The sequence below is a fragment of the Dendrobates tinctorius genome, unplaced genomic scaffold (assembly GCF_039654945.1).
Source record: "Dendrobates tinctorius isolate UK_male_01 unplaced genomic scaffold, ASM3965494v1 ptg000430l, whole genome shotgun sequence".
NCBI lineage: Eukaryota > Metazoa > Chordata > Amphibia > Anura > Dendrobatidae > Dendrobates > Dendrobates tinctorius.
The window spans coordinates 837,205-857,355 of record NW_027362093.1 but is presented as its reverse complement, the minus strand read 5'-3'; the positions used below and the strand labels follow the sequence as shown (position 1 = coordinate 857,355).

Below are 20,151 nucleotides of genomic sequence, written 5' to 3'. Positions count from 1 at the left end.
CTGCTCTGAAGATGCACCTGCCCTCTCAGCCCATGAAGTAGAGGTAGATCGTGTTGAATGCGCTTTGATCCCTGCAGGGGGAGTGATGTTTTGCGCCAGGTATGCTTCAGAGATAGCCTTTTGAATCCAATTGGCAATGGTGTTCTTTGCCACCTTCTTTCCTCTGTTTGGACCAGAGGTATGGATAAATAGGTTGTGGTCGATTCTATATGGTTTGGTGTACTCCAAGTAGTGGAGAATTATACGTCTTACATCCAGCGTGTGAAACATCTCCTCTTTGGGGTTTGCTGGGTTTTGGCAGAATGAAGGTAGAATTATATTCTGAGACCTATGAAAGTCAGACACAACCTTTGGTAGAAAAGATGGATCAAGAGAGAGAACTATGGAATCGACTCTAACTGTTAGGTAGGGTTCCTTGACTGAGAGAGCTTGAAGCTCTCCTACTCGCCTTGCTGAGGTTATTGCTATAAGGAAGGCTACTTTATAGGTGAGGAGCTGAGAAGTACAGGATGACAGAGGCTCAAAGGGTGATTGAGTGAGTCCCATAAGCACCACATTCAAGTCCCATGGCGGAACAGAAACTAGTTTTTTTGGATGTAGCCTAGCAGCAGATGTCATGAATCTTCTTATCCACCTGTGGTTAGCCAAGTCACAGTCAAACATAGAGCTTAATGCTGATACCTATACTTTCAGTGTGCTAGGTTTTAGACCTAGTTCCAGCCCCCTCTGTAAGAAATCCAGGATACGGGAAATGTTATGGTTCTCTGGGTCGGGAAGGTCTGGCAGACACCAAGAGGAGAATTTTTTCCATATTTTATTATATATGGCAATGGTGACCGGCTTCCGAGATTTCTGGAGGGTTTTAATTACTGCCTCTGATAGCCCCTTGGCCCTCAAGATCTGGGCCTCAGAAACCAGGCCGCTAACCTCATTCCCCGGAGGTTTGGGTGATATAGAGGGCCCTGCAAGAGAAGGTCTTCTTCTATGGGTAGGATAAATGGCCCGTCTACCTGTAGTTCTGTGATTAGCAAATACCAGCTCTTTGGCCATAGCGGAGTTACTAGAATGGTTGGGGTCTGATCCTCCCGGATTTTCCTCAGGGTTGCAGCAAGGATTGGAACTGGCGGGAAGGCATATGCCAGATGGAACCTCCACCTGTGGGCGAAGGCGTCCACTCCCAGGGATCTGTCCCTGGGGTTCAGGGAGAAGTAGTCCCTCACTTGAGCATTCTCTCCTGAGGCTAGTAGGTCCACCTCCAGGAGGCCCCACCTGCTGACTAGTGTTTGAAAGATTCTTCCATTCAGGGTCCACTCGCCGGGCTGGATGCGTTTTCTGCTCAGGAAATCTACCTGAAGATTGGCCGTACCCTTCAGGTGGACCGCTGTCCGTGAACGGAGGTGTCTTTCGGCCCAGCAAAATATTCGGCCTGAGAGGCCCTCCAGGTTGCTGGATCTTGTGCCGCCCTGGTGCCTGAGATGTGCCACTGTTGTTATGTTGTCCGAGTAGACTCTGATATGTTGGTCTTGGACCAGGTGTCTTGCTGCCAGGAGAGCTTCCTCCACTGCCTTCAGCTCCCTGAAGTTTGAGGATCTTGCACTCATTTTCTGGCTCCATAACCCTTGGAATGGCTGTCGAGACACTACGGCTCCCCAGACTTTTTTTCTGGCGTCTGTCGTTACTGTAACCAAGGGGATCTGGGACCAGTTAATTCCCCTGCACAGGTTTTTGCGGTCCATCCACCATGCTAGCGAAGCCCTCACTATTCCTGGGGTCTGGACTCTTTTGTTCAGGCAGGTATGATCCCTGTTCCAGTTTCTTAAGATATGGGACTGGAGTGTTCTGGAGTGGGCCTGCGCCCAGGGCACCTACTGGATGCAGGAGGTCATATACTCTAGTATGGACATAGCTGACCTGAGGGTCGGGGACCTCTGACCCCTGAAATCTGAGACTCTTGACATTACTGATCTCTGATGTTCCTCCAGTAGGAAGGACATTTGATTCTTTGAATCTAGTAGGATTCCCAAGAATTGTACCTCCTGAGAGGGTTGAATTTGTGATTTCTTTATATTTGGGATCCACCCCAATGATTGGAGAATGTCCAGAGTCTGGGCTACCTGGTCTTCCAGGGTCTTGTAGGAGAACCCTATTATCAGTAGGTCATCCAGGTAAGGTACAATAGATATACCCAGGCTTCTGATGTAGGACACAGCTTCTGTCATAATTTTGGAAAACACTCGAGGGGCAGAGGATATTCCGAAGGGAAGCACATTGTATTGAAAGTGCTTGACTTCCGGACCCTGACGAATCGCAAACCTGATACTTCCTGTGGGAAGGATGTATGGGGATGTGGAAATAAGCATCCTTCAGATCTATGGTTGCCATGAAGTACGACGGCCCTATCAGTGGAATGGCGGTCTTTACTGACTCCATCTTGAATTTGCGGTATGCAATGTGTCGGTTGAGGCCTTTCAGATTTACTATTCTTGCCTCCCCTGTGGGCTTTTTTACTAGGAACAATCTGGAATAATGCCCCCTTCCTTGTTCCTCCACAGGGACCCGAGAGATGGCATTTGAGTGTAGAAGCCGAATGTCGGATTTTAGTGCTGGAGTCTCCCGAGGTGGTAGGGAGGTAACTCTTATACCCCGCGGGGGGGAGGATTCGAGCTCTAGCAGTAGACCCTCTCTGATCACACTGAGGACCCAGGGACTGTTGGAAATCAACTGCCAAGCAGGAACAAACCTCGAAAGCCTTCCCCGACCGGGGTCGAGTCTTTGTTTTTCTTGTGATTGCTGCTGCTGCTGGGGGACCAGGATGTTCCTGCCTCTCCCTTTAGCGTAGCTCCATCTTCCCGTCTTTCCCTTTCCTCGCGGTTGGGATGACTGACTCTGGGGGGCTCGAAAAAGACTCTTTCTTGTGGTCTGTGAGGAACTGAAATACTTTCCCAGCACAGATGACTAGTTACCTCAATTTATGTTGTATTTACATGCAATGACCTTATCTGGTGGGGGAATATGTGCCTTTCTTTCTCTCGGCAGGGGGGCCACTTGGGTTCACACCACTCCAGACTGGCCGGAGACTTCACTGGCTGTGAATTCAATGTACATTGGTTAGGGGGTTGGGTGTAGAGTTGAGAGACTTGATGGGGGAGTGCAGTTGTGTCTGGGCATCTGAAGCAAAAGGAGCAGAGTTAAGGCCGCTCCTGGAACCCATGAATGGACGATCGGACTTGGAACTAAGTTTTCTCGGGCTTCGGTCGTGAGATCTATATTCCCCTAGGAATTATCCCATGGACTATTTTTACTGACTTGTTGCTGATCCCGTGGACTGGGGCATTACATTGGGGTCATCTACCTGGACTTACTGAAATGCTTGTATGGATACAAATAAAATTTGTTGCATCGTTAACCTGCCTAGGTGATTACTAACACCCACAACTCTAGATCTTCACAAGTGGTGGCAGCAGTGGGATCACCTATCTCTGAACAGCGTAACAGAGAAAGTTACTGATGGTGACTTGGCAGAAGAGATGGCAGACTCCATCTACAAGAGACTCAAGTAGGAGCAGCTGAGAGCCCTGTGCTCTGGGAGAGAGCTGGAGTGGTCGATGGCGGACAACCGGATGGCCCTAATACAACGATTGGACGAGTGGGATCGAGAACACCCACAGCAGGAGATCAGTCCAGATGTAGAAGAGGACAGCGCAGTGGACGGACAACAGCCGCGGGCAATCATTCCGATGGCAGAGGATCGATTGACCGAGTTGGGACGGGTGCTGGCTGCGCTAGGAGAGTGGGCCACAGAAAGAGAACGGGCGGCTTTGATAAGCAAATATCTGGGTGTCCATGTAGCCGTAACCCCACCACCCTCTGCGCAGATGACAGTGGATAACGGGAGAGAGGGACCTGCATCTTTGAGGTACCGGGACATACCACAGTTTAATGAAGACACCACGGGTATTGATGACCATCTTCGATTATTTGAGAACCTCTGCCTGCTTCATGAGGTGTCCATTGAGGACTGGCCGAGATTTTTGAGTGTTGGCCTGACCGGGAAAGCCAGAGAAGCTTTTAATAACTTGTCTTCTGGGGATCAGAGGTGTTACGCTACCATTCGCAGCGCATTACTGGAGAGGTATGCCGTCACACCTGAAACCTACCGGAGGAAGTTTCGGGAGACTGAAAAGCCCAATGCACATACGCACCGGGAGTTTGCCAACACATTACGTACAGCATGTGCTCGGTGGATTGAAGGACTGGGAGCTCGGGAAGCTGAACATGTCTTGGATATATTCATGCGGGAGCAATTTATGTCCAAGCTCCCACGTGACATAAAGGAATGGGTGGCGGATAGAAAACCACGGAGTCTGGAGGAGGCTGCAAGATTGGCTGATGATTGGTCTGCCAATCGTCCAGGGCGGTGTGGGAGAACAGCTCCGGCAAGTCGGGAACAGGGGCTTCCCCAGAGGCCAGCGAGACCCATGGTCCAGCGAGAGGAGGAACTGCGAGGATTTCATACTCTACAAAGAGGGGGAGGTCTCCAAAAACCCCAAGTACGGCCAGCATCAGGGCGAGGGGGATTAAGCTGCCATAGCTGTGGACGCATGGGACACTTCGCCAGGGAATGCAGGGCCCATTCGGGTCCACGTCATCCGCATTTCCAACCTGTGAACAGTGTACTGCAATGGGGCTGGATTGCTGGGGGCGAGAAAAGTGGGGGAGGTCCCCCAAAACCCCAAGTACGGCCCACATCAGGGCGAGGTGGATTAAGCTGCCATAACTGCGGGCGCAGGGGACACTTCGCCAGGGAATGCCGGGCACATTTGAGTCCACGTAGCTGGAGGAGAATCTCTGAACATTCGGACAGCCCGACTACATTTAGACTGGGGACACAGCAAGGATGTGGGGGTAGTGCGACACCTACCTGTGGATGTGTTGCTGGGCAACAGCTTAGGAGCAGGGTTGGTGTGCCACTGGACCAGTGTTGCAACCCGAAGCCAAGGACTCATTCCCGCTGCATCAGAAGACCTTGACATGCCAAATAACCTCCCACCAGTGTGGGAGAGACCACGGCAATGCTGATGGACTATCGAGACAGACTGAGGAAGCCACGAACTCTGGTAATTGTCGTCAGAAGGATAGTCAATTTCATGAATTGGAGCCCAATACTTGCCGTGCTGGAAAAGTGGGGGAGGAATGTGAGGAGCTGAAATACTTTCCCAGCACAGATGACTAGTTACCTCAATTTATGTTGTATTTACATGCAATGACCTTATCTGGTGGGGGAATATGTGCCTTTCTTTCTCTCGGCAGGGGGGCCACTTGGGTTCACACCACTCCAGACTGGCCGGAGACTTCACTGGCTGTGAATTCAATGTACATTGGTTAGGGGGTTGGGTGTAGAGTTGAGAGACTTGATGGGGGAGTGCAGTTGTGTCTGGGCATCTGAAGCAAAAGGAGCAGAGTTAAGGCCGCTCCTGGAACCCATGAATGGACGATCGAACTTGGAACTAAGTTTTCTCGGGCTTCGGTCGTGAGATCTATATTCCCCTAGGAATTATCCCATGGACTATTTTTACTGACTTGTTGCTGATCCCGTGGACTGGGGCATTACATTGGGGTCATCTACCTGGACTTACTGAAATGCTTGTATGGATACAAATAAAACTTGTTGCATCGTTAACCTGCCTAGGTGATTACTAACACCCACAACTCTAGATCTTCACATGGTCCTCTGCTCTGGAAGCACCTTCTTTTTATCTGTGGCCTTTTCTAGAATTTCATCTAAGGCAGGGCTGAAGACATGTTCACCTTTGAAGGGTAAAGAGCAGAGTTTAACCTTGGATGTCCAAGTTTTAAGCCAGAGGGCCCGCCTGGCGGAATTTGACTGGACCATAGCCCTGGCAGAGGCACGGATCATCTCCATTGATGCATCTGTCAGGAAACCCGTAGCTCTCTGCAAGATAGGGAGGGAGTTAAGGAGGTCACTCCTTGAGGTACCACGAGAAATATGGCTCTCTAGCTCCTCAATCCATTGGAAGGGGGACCTAGAGACACAAGTGGACACGATTCCTGATTTTAAAGTAAAGGCAGAGGTTTCCCAGGCTTTTCTTAGGAGGCTTTCTGCTTTACGGTCCATCGGGTCTCTAAGCTGGGATACATCATCAAACGGCAGAACCGTCTTTTTTACCACCCTTGCCACCTGGACATCAACTTTCGGGATGTCCCATTTAAATTCCTCTCCCTCCAGGGGAAATCTATGTCGGAGTTCTGAAGGGGCCGAGTAGCGTTTTTCTGGATACTCCCATTCCTGGGAAATCATATTTGCTACGCTCCTGTGAACTGGAAAACATGTTCGTTTAGGCCCCTCATATCCGCCGAACATGCGATCCTGTGCTGTCTGCGTGACGGGTTCGTCCTCTAGGCCCATAGTTGCATGTACTGCACTGACCAGCTCTTCCACATATTCCGTGGAAAGGAGGCACTTCCTAGTGTCGGCTGACCTAGAGGTTACCGGTTGTTCCCAATTCTCGGATCCCGAATTGTATGATCTTTCTGATTCGGACCCGAATCGTCTATTTGAATTTTCCGTTTTTTTGGGGGTGGTGAGCCCACAATCGGAGGGAGTGGAGGTGGTGGAGGGGGGGGGCAGGGCAGCTAAAGAGGCTTGAACCTGATGGGTAACCAAGCTGCAGATTTCGTCGATCAAAGACGGGTGCTCAGCCCTAACCACCTTATCCTTTGTCGATCAATGACAGGTGCTCAGCCCTAACCACCTTATCCGTGCAAGCTTGACATAGCTTCTTCTCCCAATTTGAGGGAAGCTTTGTGCTGCATATGGCACATTTGGCCGACTTACTGGATGTATTGGTGCTCTTATGGGCAGACTTTTTTCCCTATGGAACAAGGGGGAGAAGTATTTTGAGGACCTAAACCCTGGACCGCACCACTAGGAACCACCCCAGGACACTTACTGTGGCTGGGGCAGTGCTGGGCTCTGCAGACGCAGGGCAGGAAGACCCGTCCATGCTAACAGGGGATTCTGCATCTTACCTGTCGGCGTCTTCCGGTGGGTTAATAACAGATTAACCCCACCCTCAGCTCAGTCATTTGTTTCCCCCTCCTCCTCGATGGGTCCCGAAGCAGGCACAGCAAGCGCTGGCGAGCTCCACGCGCCGGCAACAGGATGGGGCCGCCATGACAGCGCATCCTCCACATACCCCGGAAGTGACCATGCACTGCACGCAGGGGGAGGAGGAGAGACCGGAGAGCTACAGGAGGCCTCCGGTCAGGGATCACTGGCCCGCTTTACTCCCCATAGGGGAGCGCGGGAGGGCCAGGAACGGTCCCCAGTTCAGAAGACGGGAGCAGATCGGAGGAGGGAAGGCAGCGCCACCGACCACCACTGCCCGGCTTTTGGATCTTTCAGGTACGCTGCAGCAGCCGGTCACACAGCATACCGACCTCTCCATGCCCCATGTGGGACAGGAAAGTCACTGGTGAGAGGGAGGTGGGAGGGACCTTTTAACCTCTCGTGCTTCCTGTCTCCCATTAGGACGTGGAGACATCCTCCTATGCTGTTGTGGAAGGTTGCTAGAGAAATAATAGGAAACATGGTGGCAAGAAATATAGGAATGAATATCTGACAAGAGTCTGACTCAAGTGCACAAGAAGAATCCCTCACTTCACCAGGCTATTCAGAAAGGACTTATGCTAATGCAGCAGATTCCGCTCCGGCGCTCCCTTTAGGCGGAGAACGCGCAGAGGGGGGAAGGGAGAGAAGGCGCAGGACGCCAGTGGAAAAGGAAACATGTGTCATGGAGGCAGAAGCAGCAATAGACTCTTGTGATAACATGGTGAATTTAACTGATCATGCTCTGAATAGCTCACACGTGTCTGTTCTTTCAAAGGGATTGGGTTTTTGTGTTTCAGAAGCGTTTAACTTTGTGGACTTTAAAATAGATCTTTTCAGGGCTATGCGAAAAATTCATTTACACAAATCATTTGCTTCAGGTGTTTCAGAGGAAACAGCATTAGAAGGAGAGAGTCCGTGTCAGGTGGGCCCCTTGGGGTTTCTTGCTGGCACCAATTCACTGGCCGATGTCAGGGCGGATGCCCAGGTTTTGTGCGATCTGACTGCTCCAGAATTGGCTCATTCTGTAGTTTCAGACTCCTTAGAACCCTTTACAGGAGGTGTACCGTCCACTTTCATGCCCCAGGTGGCCCCTGGGAATGTTATCGATTTAGTTGAAACGCAGGTGTTGAAGAATGTTGAGTCCATTGTATATCTGACCGCCCCGCCCAATCTGTCGGCCTCTGAAAGACGTGCCCTCTTTGAGATTAGAGAGTGGTTGGATGTGGTCGTGAGGAACGCTGATAAGGGTGGCAATGTAGTCCTATTAAAAAACGAGCAGTACATGATGGAGGCTATGAGACAGTTATCTGACACATCTACTTATTTAAAATTGGCATAAGATCCGACGATCAAGTATAAAAATGAATTGCCGAGTTTTTTATGGAAAAACGTGGAATTAGGTGTGTTGTCTAAGAAAAAGGCTGAAAGGTTATTACCGGAGTTCCCACGCCGCCCCCATTGGTATTATATTCCAAAGGTGCATAAATCCCTTATTGCTCCACCAGGACGCCACATTGTGTCAGGGATCGGATCCCTCACAGAACCATTGTCACAATACATGGATTGGCTGTTGCGCCCCGTATTGCATGATATCCCTTCCTACATCAAAGACACTGATGAATTTTTGGGGGCGCTTAGAGGCATTACATGGCAAACAGGCTTCTCTTTGGTGTCGATTGATGTAGAAAGCCTATACACGAGGATCCAGGTATTGTGGTCTTGAGGAGGATTTTGGGGTCTTTGAAGAGAAGTGACAGTTTTGTCAACTTTGTATGCGAAGAGGTTGACTTTGTTTTAAAACATAATGCATTCAAGTTTGAACACGCATGGTTTTTCCAATGCACTGGGACTGCGATGGGAACTCCGGTCGCTTGCACTTTCGCGAACCTTTTTCTAGCTGTGTTGGAGGAGGACTAGGTGTATAACGTGGGGAATAATTTTCTGAGACATATCAGACTTTTTGTGAGCTATGTGGACGATATATTCATGATATGGGACGGACCCCGTGAATCATTTGATGAATTTGTCTAGTACCTCAATAAGTCCAATGGTATGAATATGTCGTTCACGTCGAGATATGGAGGTCTTAACCTCGATTTTTGGGATGTACAGATTAGTGTTGTAGATGTTGAGTTGCAGACCAAGGTATTTCATAAACCCTCCGCCACAAATACCGTTCTGCGGTTTGATAGCTTCCATCCAAATCATGTAAAACGGTCTCTCCCTTACAGCCAATTATTGAGATTGAAGAGGATTAATAATACCCAGGAAGGTTATAACCAGCAAGCAGAGGAATTATGTGATAGGTTCCCTTGTAGGGGCTATCCTAATGGTCTTCTCAATGAGGCTAAGGCTAGGGCTGATCAGGCAGGAGGTCGCAATCGTAGTCCTGCCTGTGGATCTGAAAAGAGATTTGTTTTTTGTTTCAAATTTGGCCCTATGGATGGGGTTATACGATCTGCCATTCGCAGGAATTGGCCTATTTTGGAGCGTGATAAGGATATCGTAGAGGTGGCAGCAAGGGGTCCCATTATTTCTAATAGACGGGGTACTACCTTGGGTGACATAGTAGTAATAAAACGGATGGTGAAGCAACAAAATAATTGGTTAAGCAAGGGTGTTCCACATGGTAATTATAAGTGTGGCCATTGTCCTTTCTGTAATTACCATATTGTAGATAGAACACTGTGCATCGGGGGAGTGTCTCACGTTGTCAAGGATTTTATCACCTGCAAAACAACTCACGCGGTTTATGTTGTTTTATGTTGCTGTAAAGCTTTTTACATCGGTAAGACCATTCGCCCCCTACATGTGAGATTCAGGGAGCATTATAACTCGACTCGCCTAATTAAGCATGTCAGGGAATCTCATGGAGGAAATCCAGAGGTACTCTCTTTTGCTGGCCTGGAAAGGGTGTCTCTTCCAGTACAAGGGGGAGATTTACATGAACTTCTATTGAAAAGAGAGGCCATATGGATCATGTGCACTCGGGCCCAAGAATCTGCTGGTCTAAATGAGAGATTGGATATGGCTGTTTTCCTATAATAAGCTTTCATGATTGTATATGGGTTTTTTTCTAAAATCTTTTAATTGTCATTGATAATTGCTGCATATGTGTTGAAGCAGTGGGGGTGAGGTTTGATTAAGAGGTGAGACTGGGCTCACTCCCCTCTGAGACCAGTAGAAGCGCTACTGCAGCGCCAAACAGCTGTCGCCATCTCCACTCCCGATCCCATCCTCCCTATGCCCATGTTTTAAAGAAATAGAATAAAGAAGATTTTAACCCGGTGAGTGCCATCTGTATTTCTCTTTTCTTTTTTGGTGAAGTTGCTGTACTTACTGCTTTGGAGTGGCACCCCGGTCCATGGACAACTTCTTATACTGCACGCTTTTCTAGGCGGCAGTTCACACAGGCATGTGCACAATGAATGCAATTTCTTGCAGTGCGGATTGATTTCATGTTGGAGATATTATTTCAGGTGGTATGGATTTATCCATTTTTACAGTACATGAAGAGAAAAAGGGGAGAAGAGGGTGTAGGGGGAGTGGATGTTCCAGAAAAGGGGGACACTCAAAATCAGGAGACCACACTGAAGCAATCAAAAGCAGCCAGCCCCAGAATGGATTAGATGTAGTAAAAGAGGGTTGTACTGAAAAGGAATTGGGGATTTATAATCTTTCCAAATACACTCTCACACAGGAGGAGAAATCCCTTTTGGGAAAGGGACTCTCTTTTTGCCCCACTGCGAATTTAGTTACTTTTTCATTATATTTGGATCTCAATGAATTTTTCCGGAAACTCACCATACAAAGGCATTTTATATTAGAAGAGAAAAACAAAAGTAGAACCAATATTCAGAAATTTCAAGAAGAGTCAGAGTCCACTAAGAACATGCTACATGTTGATGTTAGGAATCCCAATGATAAATTCTATCCTCTTCGTCATAAGGGCTCCCATATTGAGACATTCCAGCAACTGGTTGTGAAAGAAGTTAGGGCAATTTCACAACCAAAAAGGAGGTGCAATCTAAGTAGGGCTGAGAGAGAAGCCATTACCTCCATTAGGGATAATGAAAATATCGTCATACGTAGTGCCGATAAGGGGGGGGGATAGTAATAATGGACAGGGCATGGTATATAGAGGAAGGCAGAAGGATTTTAGAAGATGAGGATTTTTATGAGAAATTAGAAGATGATCCAAATATCAAAATGTTTTTGAATTATAATTCTTTGATTAAGGGAGCCTATGAGAGGGAAATCATTAACAAAAAAGAACGCAAATTTCTTGATATTGCCCAATATAAAAGTACCATTTCTATATTTTCTACCCGAATTGCACAAGGACCCGAGTAACCCCCCAGGTAGGCCCATCATATCGGGCATCGGGCCCATAACATGTAAGTTATCTCACTACATATATTTATTCTTACAGAAATATGTAAAACAGTTAAAATCCTTCGTGTGGGACTCATCGCAACTTATCAGTGAGCTGAGGAATTTACCCCCAATGACGGGATGCATCCTGATAACACTGGATGTCACAGCCCTTTATAACAATATATCGCATGAACTGGGCCTTAAAGTGTTAATGAATGATACTACCATGCCAGCTGAACAAAGGGAATTCATACTGAAAGCCATCTCGTTCATCCTGAGTAACAATGTGTTCTCTTGTGAGGGGGAACTCTACCGCCAGGTGAAGGGCTGCGCAATGGGGACGAGATTCGCACCAAGCTATGCTAATTTATTCATGGGTGCGGTGGAGTCCGTCCTCATTGCGCAGCACAGTCTTGAAAAAGAAGGGGTGGCCTTTTATCGAAGGTTCATTGATGATTTGTTTATCCTGTGGAGGGGTCGGTTGAAGAGGCAGAAACATTTGCTAACAATCTCAATATGAATGATCGGGGACTAACCTTTACGGCTACCATTTCCACCGATTCCATCCAGTATTTGGACTTATGGGTGCAGCTTGACGACCTGGGGATGTTGTCCACTGCAACACACTTCAAACTGGTTGATGTCAACAGCTACCTTGGGTTTGACAGTGGGCACCTCCCCGGGTGGGTGAAGAATGTACCCTGTGGCCAATACTGGAGAATTAGGAAGAATTGCTCTTCTGACCAAGACATCCAAACTGAATCTAGAATACTCAGGAAGAGGTTTGTGGAGAAAGGATACCCAAAAAATCTTTTAAAAGATGCTTATAAGAGGACATGCAATTTCACACAAGATTTGTGCATAAAAATAATGGAGGATAAAAATAGGACACCTGGGGTGAATTTGGAGAGGAATAAATGGAGTTTGATAACCACCTTCTGTCATTCGAGATCAATTGTGCGTAAATTGCTGGAGAAACATTGCTTGATCCTACAAGGAGATCCTCTTTTGGCCCCAATGATTCCCGATAAACCAAATATTATTTATAGAAAAAATAGAAGTTTAAAGAACTTGGTAGCACCAAGCAACATAACGCGGAAATATAAAACGCCATATGGAAATGATAATAGCAGCTGGGGCTGTTTTGCATGTAAAGTACCCAAATGCTTGTGTTGTGGAGTGATTCAGGATAATGCGAGGGATTTTCATTCTAATACTACCAATGAGACATTCCAGATCAAGCACAAGGTTACTTGTCAGTCCACCTATATCATCTCTTTGTTGGAATGCCCTTGTGGGCTTCAATATGTGGGAAGGACCATCCAAACAGCACATGCAAGATGGAATAAGCACAGACAGAACATCCGCTCGGGTTACCAATTACACAGTGTATCCCGACATTTTACAGGGAGTCACAATAAGGATCCAGGAAAGATAAGATTGACCATCACTGACCATATCAAGGAGCTTGGAGAAGAGAGGCTGAGTAACCTTATTAGAAGAGAAAGCTACTGGATGTTCAAGTTGGTTCGTTATATCCGGAGGGACTGAATCTCACTATAGTGAACGTTTCCAGGTAGGGTTAATAGTTTAGTGATTATGACTGATTTCTTTTTTTATATGTGCAATTTGTATTTTTTTTTAATTTCCCTTTTTTTCTTTGGGGGGGGGGTTATTACTTGGATAGGGTTTATTATAATTTTTTTATGGAATATTGATGAGGCTGAATGTCATAACCTGCAAAATGTATAATGATTGTTTAACGAATGGTTTTTTTACAATGTTTTTATTGGGGATGTAAGGGTTAACGCGCAGCACCAGGGGGAGGTCGCATAGGATTGTGGGTTGTTCCAACTAGGGCTACCTACAAAGGCTGCAATAATTGATGCTTCCTTCATTCCACCTGAGGAAGACGGCTGTGACCGTAGAAACGCGTTGTGGGTATTGGAGGAAGGATAAAAGCTGAGATTTTATGCCCTTTTTCTGGTTTCTGCCTCTCCTTTAGCGCTCCTATACACCGCTTTTTTTGTTGCTTCGCATTGAATTTTCTTCTCTGAGGATCAGCGGCAGGAGCAGCTTGGAGGGCAGCTGTTTGTGGGAGAACCTGCGATTGCTGGGCGGTGCTGGGAAGCTCTGGGACCCTTGGTGTTCACTTACGGCTGGGATTGGTCTCAACATCACGTCCGGAAGCCAGTGAGAGATGGACTGACCAGGAGAGCGGAGATTGCTGACACCCACGTGCAGTGCCCTTCTGGGCTGCGAGGACACGCTCCCCAACTACCATTCACGCTCACACCGTGGTTGTGCAAGAGAGGCACAACCCTGTAAGGTGAGCACCCTGCTGATTCAGTTAGGGAATTTTATTCTAACACAGGTACACTCATTGCGCCTCTCTTTGCATTTTATTTTTCTTGTAGGGACCATGAGACATTCAGCAGCACAGAAGGGAGAGAAGATTCATCCGATAAGATCTCAGGGATCTAGGAAGCCAACAGCATCATTACCCTCCGCTTTCTCTTACAGGCCCAGCATAAGATTTTTCTTCAAGTGATTTTCTATCTTGTCAGCACATTCTACATACGCTGTCATTTGGCTTTATAGTTACAGATCTGGGCAGGTAACGGTCAGCGTCTTCTAATCTCAGGGGGTAGGTGGATCTTCTAGGTGACAAGTTCTATAGAAAAGGGCTTTCAATGCCCAAAGTCATTTGAACAGTTTTGGGTGGAGGAGAATGTTGTGGTCTAGAGGCAAAATGGTGATCATGGTAATACGGCCGGACTACACCACCAATAAAGCAGCCACAGCCGGTGACTGAGAGGAATCTGTGACTTCTCTGCATTCAGTGGTTACTACTCACCTGGGTAGTCATATGTGGGAATGTCCTCTTTACACCGCTCATCACCCCTCACATATGTCTCTGTAGTATTAATATGGGTCAGATCTTCACCCTGAAACAAATATTGTAAAAGTCACAGACAGATGGAGAAGTCCCATCTATGATCAGCTCTAATCCTGCCATCTCCACCGCTCTCATTACACAAGTATAAAACATATAATACTGGTGGATAAAACAAGACTGAGCACAAGACCTTCACAGCCGTCTACACATCACAGGGGAGATCTCCTGACACCTTCTCTCCATCTACCTGATGATCCTGAGGAGCACTGGGATCTTCTTGCTTACAGTCCTGTGGAAGAAGAGGACGGGGACATCTCTCTGGTGTTGTCCTCTTACTGGATAGATCTGGAGGAAACACATACAGGGACTGAATTCATTCTCTACATACAGATAATTATAGGCCGTGTGTATTTAGTCCTGTCTATTACCTGGTGATGTGAGGGGCTGGGGAACCTCCATTATGACGTTCTTGTACAGATCTCTGTGTCCTTCTAAATACTCCCACTCCTCCATGGAGAAATAGACAGCGACATCCTGACACCTTATAGGAACCTGACACATACAATGATACCGTCATCCCCCGATCCCTTCATAGTGTTACTGTATAATGTCCCAGCATTCCCAGCAGTGTCACCTCTCCAGTCAGCAGCTCAATCATCTTGTAGGTGAGTTCTAGGATCTTCTGGTCATTGATGTCCTCATGGATCAGGGGGTGAGGTGGAGGCCCTGTGATTGGGCTCAGGGGTCTTCCACATCCCTCAAACACAGGGTCCTGACAGCGATCACTAGAGGTCTTCTTCACCACTGTGTAATCCTGGTTATGGAGAGACACATTAATAAATCTCACTACAGACATTTCCAGAGTCCTCACCTCTCCAGTTCTGTCCATCTGTCATTCCCATAGATAAGAATGATGTAATGTGACGTCATCAGAATCTCTCACCTCTCCAGTGAGACGGAAGAGGATCTCTAGGGTGAGGTGTAACATCCTCTCCGCCATCTTGTCTCTGTCCATATCCATCCTTGATGGGTAAATCAGGAAAATTCTCTTCTGTAGAAGATCTTCACTGAGAGGATCCGATATTGTAGAGACCTGAATGAGAAGATGATCGGATGTAACACCATAAGAATCCTGTGTAATAATACAATTACTGGAGATAATAAGGGAAACATATGAGGAGATTTATTATCTTACAGGGTTTAGTTTTCTTCCCTGACATCTACTAATAAAACCTATATATTTAGGCCACAGACAACAAGCAGTTTCCTCCTCGGAGTCGGCAGCTGAACACGTTCCTCATAGACTCATCTTCCATAACGCTAATTCTCGTCTCATTACCGACACTGGGATCAGCATTAGCAATACAGTGAGGCCGTACTGGGGGGCCACAGGCCATAAAAGTGAGGACAGCATGACGGGGTTGAGAGGGACTATAGGGTAGGATATTTGTTAAGAGGGACAGGCTAGTAAGGGTTAAGGAATTTGAATGTGGATATCTGATAGGGCTGAGGGGGTAGAAGGCGGGGTTAAGGTGTATACAAAAAAAGGGGGTAGGCATTTTGTAGGGCAACCATTTTAGGTTCCCCTATCACAGAGAACACAACCTCACACCCACCCGCCCTTGAAAATGGCATCGATATGCAGTTAATTCATAGTAATCTCATCTATGTTACTACTAACATTTATGTATAACTTGTCATAGCAGCGTGGCGTGGGGGAGGTGGTCCTCGAGGTTGGTGGTGATAGTAATTGGCGGCTTGGAAGGGGGGGGATCTCTAAGGTCCTGGACTCCCCCCTTGGTTGGATTACGTAGAAATATTGGATCACTGGGAATTCATGACGGATAATGGCCGGGGGTGAGTCTCTTATTGTCTCTGAGCTGGTGCCTACTGGCTACAGGCAGGACTCAACCTGGAGGCCAAGTTTATTATTACGGGACTGGAACCTGAGGCGATTACAATTTGGGGCCTTCGAGGACCGCCCCCTTTTTCAATAACGTTTAAAGGAACTGTTATGTTAAATGTTTTAATAAATGGCTGCTGTGGCCAATTTATCCAAATACGGTGTTGAGTCATTTTTGTGGCGGGTCTATGGTATTCAGATGGGGGGGAATTACGGGCTGAGGGTAGTTTTGGGAAAGGGGGTAAAACCCAAAAGGGATCTCAAATATCCAACCGTCGTGCAGGAGATATTCATTACACGCGACATGAGAAATAACTCCTTCATGATGAGGCGACATCTTCATCTTCTACTGCGGCTCTAGAGACAGATGTGGCCAGAGTCGGTCACTGCCTCCATCCCCACCGGCCGTCTATATGAAGGTTTCCCGTCTTCCCCGCACTGGAATCTTCTCTCACGTTAGATCTCAGCTCTGAGTCACACACAGAAGTTTGAGGCTTTTCTGGAAGAACAGGACAGGAGAGATCTGAGGCCGATGTCTCCATGTACAGGGTTTCCCCTCGGGATAAGAGGCTTTTCTATCCCTTTCCCCCAATTAGAGGGGACACCTGTGGATATCGGGGTCTTTACCGGCTGCAGTCCTGGGGGGGATTTACTCGGTAACGTGGACGTTGGACAAACATCACCATCAATTCCCATCAGAGTGAAGGAACATCGCTCCTCTATTCAGCTCTATGGATCCAGGATGAAATCCACTGCGGCCCCTGCAAGAAAAGAGCGAAGTCTGGTGAGACCCCCGAGGCCGGAGATTTCTACAGCTGCTCTGTGCGCACAGGACCTGTGATGAGGTCACAGGAGGGGAGGAGTCAGGGGTCACATGATCAGGGGCCTCAGTGTGTGCAGGACTCTGCTGTGCTTGTTGTCATGGTGCTGGATGAGGGGAAGTTTCTGTGTGGGGTCAGGAGGGGTTTACAGGGTGGATGTAGCAGAGCCGTGTGTGTACGAGGTGTACGGAGCGGAGCCGTGTGTGTACGAGGTGTACGGAGCGGAGCCGTGTGTGTACGAGGTGTACGGAGCGGAGCCGTGTGTGTACGAGGTGTACGGAGCGGAGCCGTGTGTGTACAAGGTGTACGGAGCGGAGCCATGTGTGTACGAGGTGTACGGAGCGGAGCCGTGTGTGTACGAGGTGTACGGAGCAGAGCCGTGTGTGTACAAGGTGTACGGAGCGGAGCCGCGTGTGTACGAGGTGTACAGAGCGGAGCCGTGTGTGTACGAGGTGTACGGAGCGGAGCCGCGTGTGTGCGAGGTGTACGGAGCGGAGCCATGTGTGTACGAGGTGTACGGAGCGGAGCCGTGTGTGTACGAGGTGTACGGAGCGGAGCCGCGTGTGTGCGAGGTGTACGGAGCAGAGCCCTGTGTGTACGAGGTGTACAGAGCGGAGCCGTGTGTGTACGACGTGTACGGAGCGGAGCCGTGTGTGTACGAGGTGTACGGAGCGGAGCCGTGTGTGTACGAGGTGTACGGAGCGGAGCCGTGTGTGTACGAGGTGTACGGAGCGGAGCCGTGTGTACGAGGTGTACGGAGCGGAGCCCTGTGTGTACGAGGTGTACGGAGCGGAGCCCTGTGTGTATGAGGTGTTCGGAGCGGAGCCGTGTGTGTACGAGGTGTACGGAGCGGAGCCGTGTGTGTACGAGGTGTACGGAGCGGAGACGTGTGTGTACCAGGTGTACAGAGCAGAGCCGTGTGTACAAGGTGTACGGAGCGAAGCCGCGTGTGTACGAGGTGTACGGAGCAGAGCCCTGTGTGTATTAGGTGTACGGAGCGGAGCTGTGTGTGTACAAGGTGTACGGAGCGGAGCCGTGTGTGTGCGAGATGTACGGAGCGGAGCCGTGTGTGTACGAGGTGTACGGAGCAGAGCCGTGTGTGTACAAGGTGTACGGAGCAGAGCCGTGTGTGTACCAGGTGAACGGAGCGGAGCCGCGTGTGTACGAGGTGTACAGAGCAGAGCCGTGTGTACAAGGTGTACGGAGCGAAGCCGCGTGTGTACGAGGTGTACGGAGCAGAGCCCTGTGTGTATTAGATGTACGGAGCGGAGCCGTATGTGTGCGAGATGTACGGAGCAGAGCCGTGTGTGTACAAGGTGTACGGAGCGGAGCCGTGTGTGTACCAGGTGTACGGAGAGGAGCCGTGTGTGTATGAGGTGTACGGAGCAGAGCCGTGTGTGTACGAGGTGTACGGAGCGGAGTCGCGTGTGTACGAGGTGTACGGAGCGGAGCCGTGTGTGTACGAGGTGTATGGAGCAGGGTCGTGTGTGTACGAGGTGTACGGAGCAGCCATGTGTGTACGAGGTGTACAGAGCGAAGCCGTGTTTGTGTGGACCCCTCTGTGTACTCTGTATATACCCCATCTTCAGTCACAGACCCCTCTGTGTATGCTGTATACCCCCAGCTTCGGTCTCAGACCCCTCAGTGTACGCTGTATACACCTGTATTCCCTCAGCTTCGGTCGCAGACCCCACAGTGTGCTCCTTATACACCCGTATACCCCCAGCTTCGGTCGCAGACCCCTGTGCACACTGTATGCACCCATATACCCCCAGCTTCAGTCGCAGACCCCTGTGTATACTGTATACACCTGTATACCCCAAGCTTCAGTCACAGACCCCACGTCTCTCACACTATATACACCTGTATACCCCCAGCTTCAGTCTCAGAACCCTGTGTGTATGCTGTATACACCCGTATACCCCCAGCTTCGGTCACAGACCCCTCCCTTTACACTGTATACACCCGTATACCCCCAGCTTCGGTTGCAGACCCCTCTGTGTACGCTGTGTACACCCGTATACCCCCAGCTTCTGTCACAGACCCCTCTGTGTAAGCTGTGTACACCCGTATACCCCCAGCTTCGGTCACAGACCCGTGTTCACTGTTTATCCCCAGTTTTGGTCGCAGACCCCTGTGTATGCTGTATACACCCGTATACCCCCAGCTTCGGTCACAGACCCCTGTATTCACTGTATACACCTGTTTATCCCCAGTTTTGGTCGCAGACGCCTGTGTACACTGTATACACCCATATACCCCCAGCTTCAGTCACAGACCCCTGTGTATACTGTATTCACCTGTATACCCCCAGCTTCAGTCACAGACCCCTCGCCTCTCACACTGTATACACCCAGCTTCAGTCTCAGAACCCTGTGTGTATGCTGTATATACCCGTATACCCCCAGCTTCGGTCATAGACCACTCTGTATGCTGTACACACCCATATACCCCCAGCTTCGGTCACAGACCCCTCTGTGTACGCTGTATACACCGTATACCCCCAGATTCGGTCACAGCCCCCTGTGTTCATTGTATACACCCGTGTATCCCAAGTTTTGGTCACAGACCCCTGTGTACGCTGTATACACCTGTATACCCCCAGCTTTGGTCACAGACCCCCCCGTGTACGCTGTATACACCTGTATACCCCCAGCTTTGGTCACAGACCCCCCTGCGTATGCTGTATACACCCATATATCCCCAGCTTCGGTAACAGACCCCTGTGTACACTGTATACACCCGTATACCCCCAGCTTCGGTCGCAGATCCCTGTGTACTCTGTATACACCCGTATACCCCCAGCTTTGGTCGCAGACCCCTATGTATGCTGTATACACCCGTATACCCCCAGCTTCGGTCACAGACCCCTCTGTGTATGCTGTATACACCCGTATACCCCCAGCTTCGGTCACAGACCCCACATCTCTCACACTGTAGAACTGACGCCGGACACACACGGTAAAACTGCGGTCGTCGGTCTCTCATCTCTCGCACTTATACTGATAACATAAGATGG

The 20,151-nt window shown here is 48.9% G+C and overlaps 1 protein-coding gene across 1 annotated transcript in view; it reads right to left on the bottom strand.

The window, feature by feature from the left end:
* Positions 1 to 17,109, bottom strand: part of LOC141076809 (uncharacterized) — a 106,744-nt gene extending 89,635 nt beyond the window's left edge. Inside the window, exons 1-4 of the mRNA XM_073564117.1 lie at positions 16,585 to 17,109; positions 15,352 to 15,501; positions 15,043 to 15,222; positions 246 to 495 (exon numbers count right to left, since the gene is read on the bottom strand). Coding sequence (XP_073420218.1) covers positions 246 to 495; positions 15,043 to 15,222; positions 15,352 to 15,501; positions 16,585 to 16,635 — 631 coding nt within the window. The 5' untranslated portion in view covers positions 16,636 to 17,109. The remainder of the gene's footprint in view (positions 1 to 245; positions 496 to 15,042; positions 15,223 to 15,351; positions 15,502 to 16,584) is intronic.
* Positions 17,110 to 20,151: the final 3,042 nt, after the last annotated feature.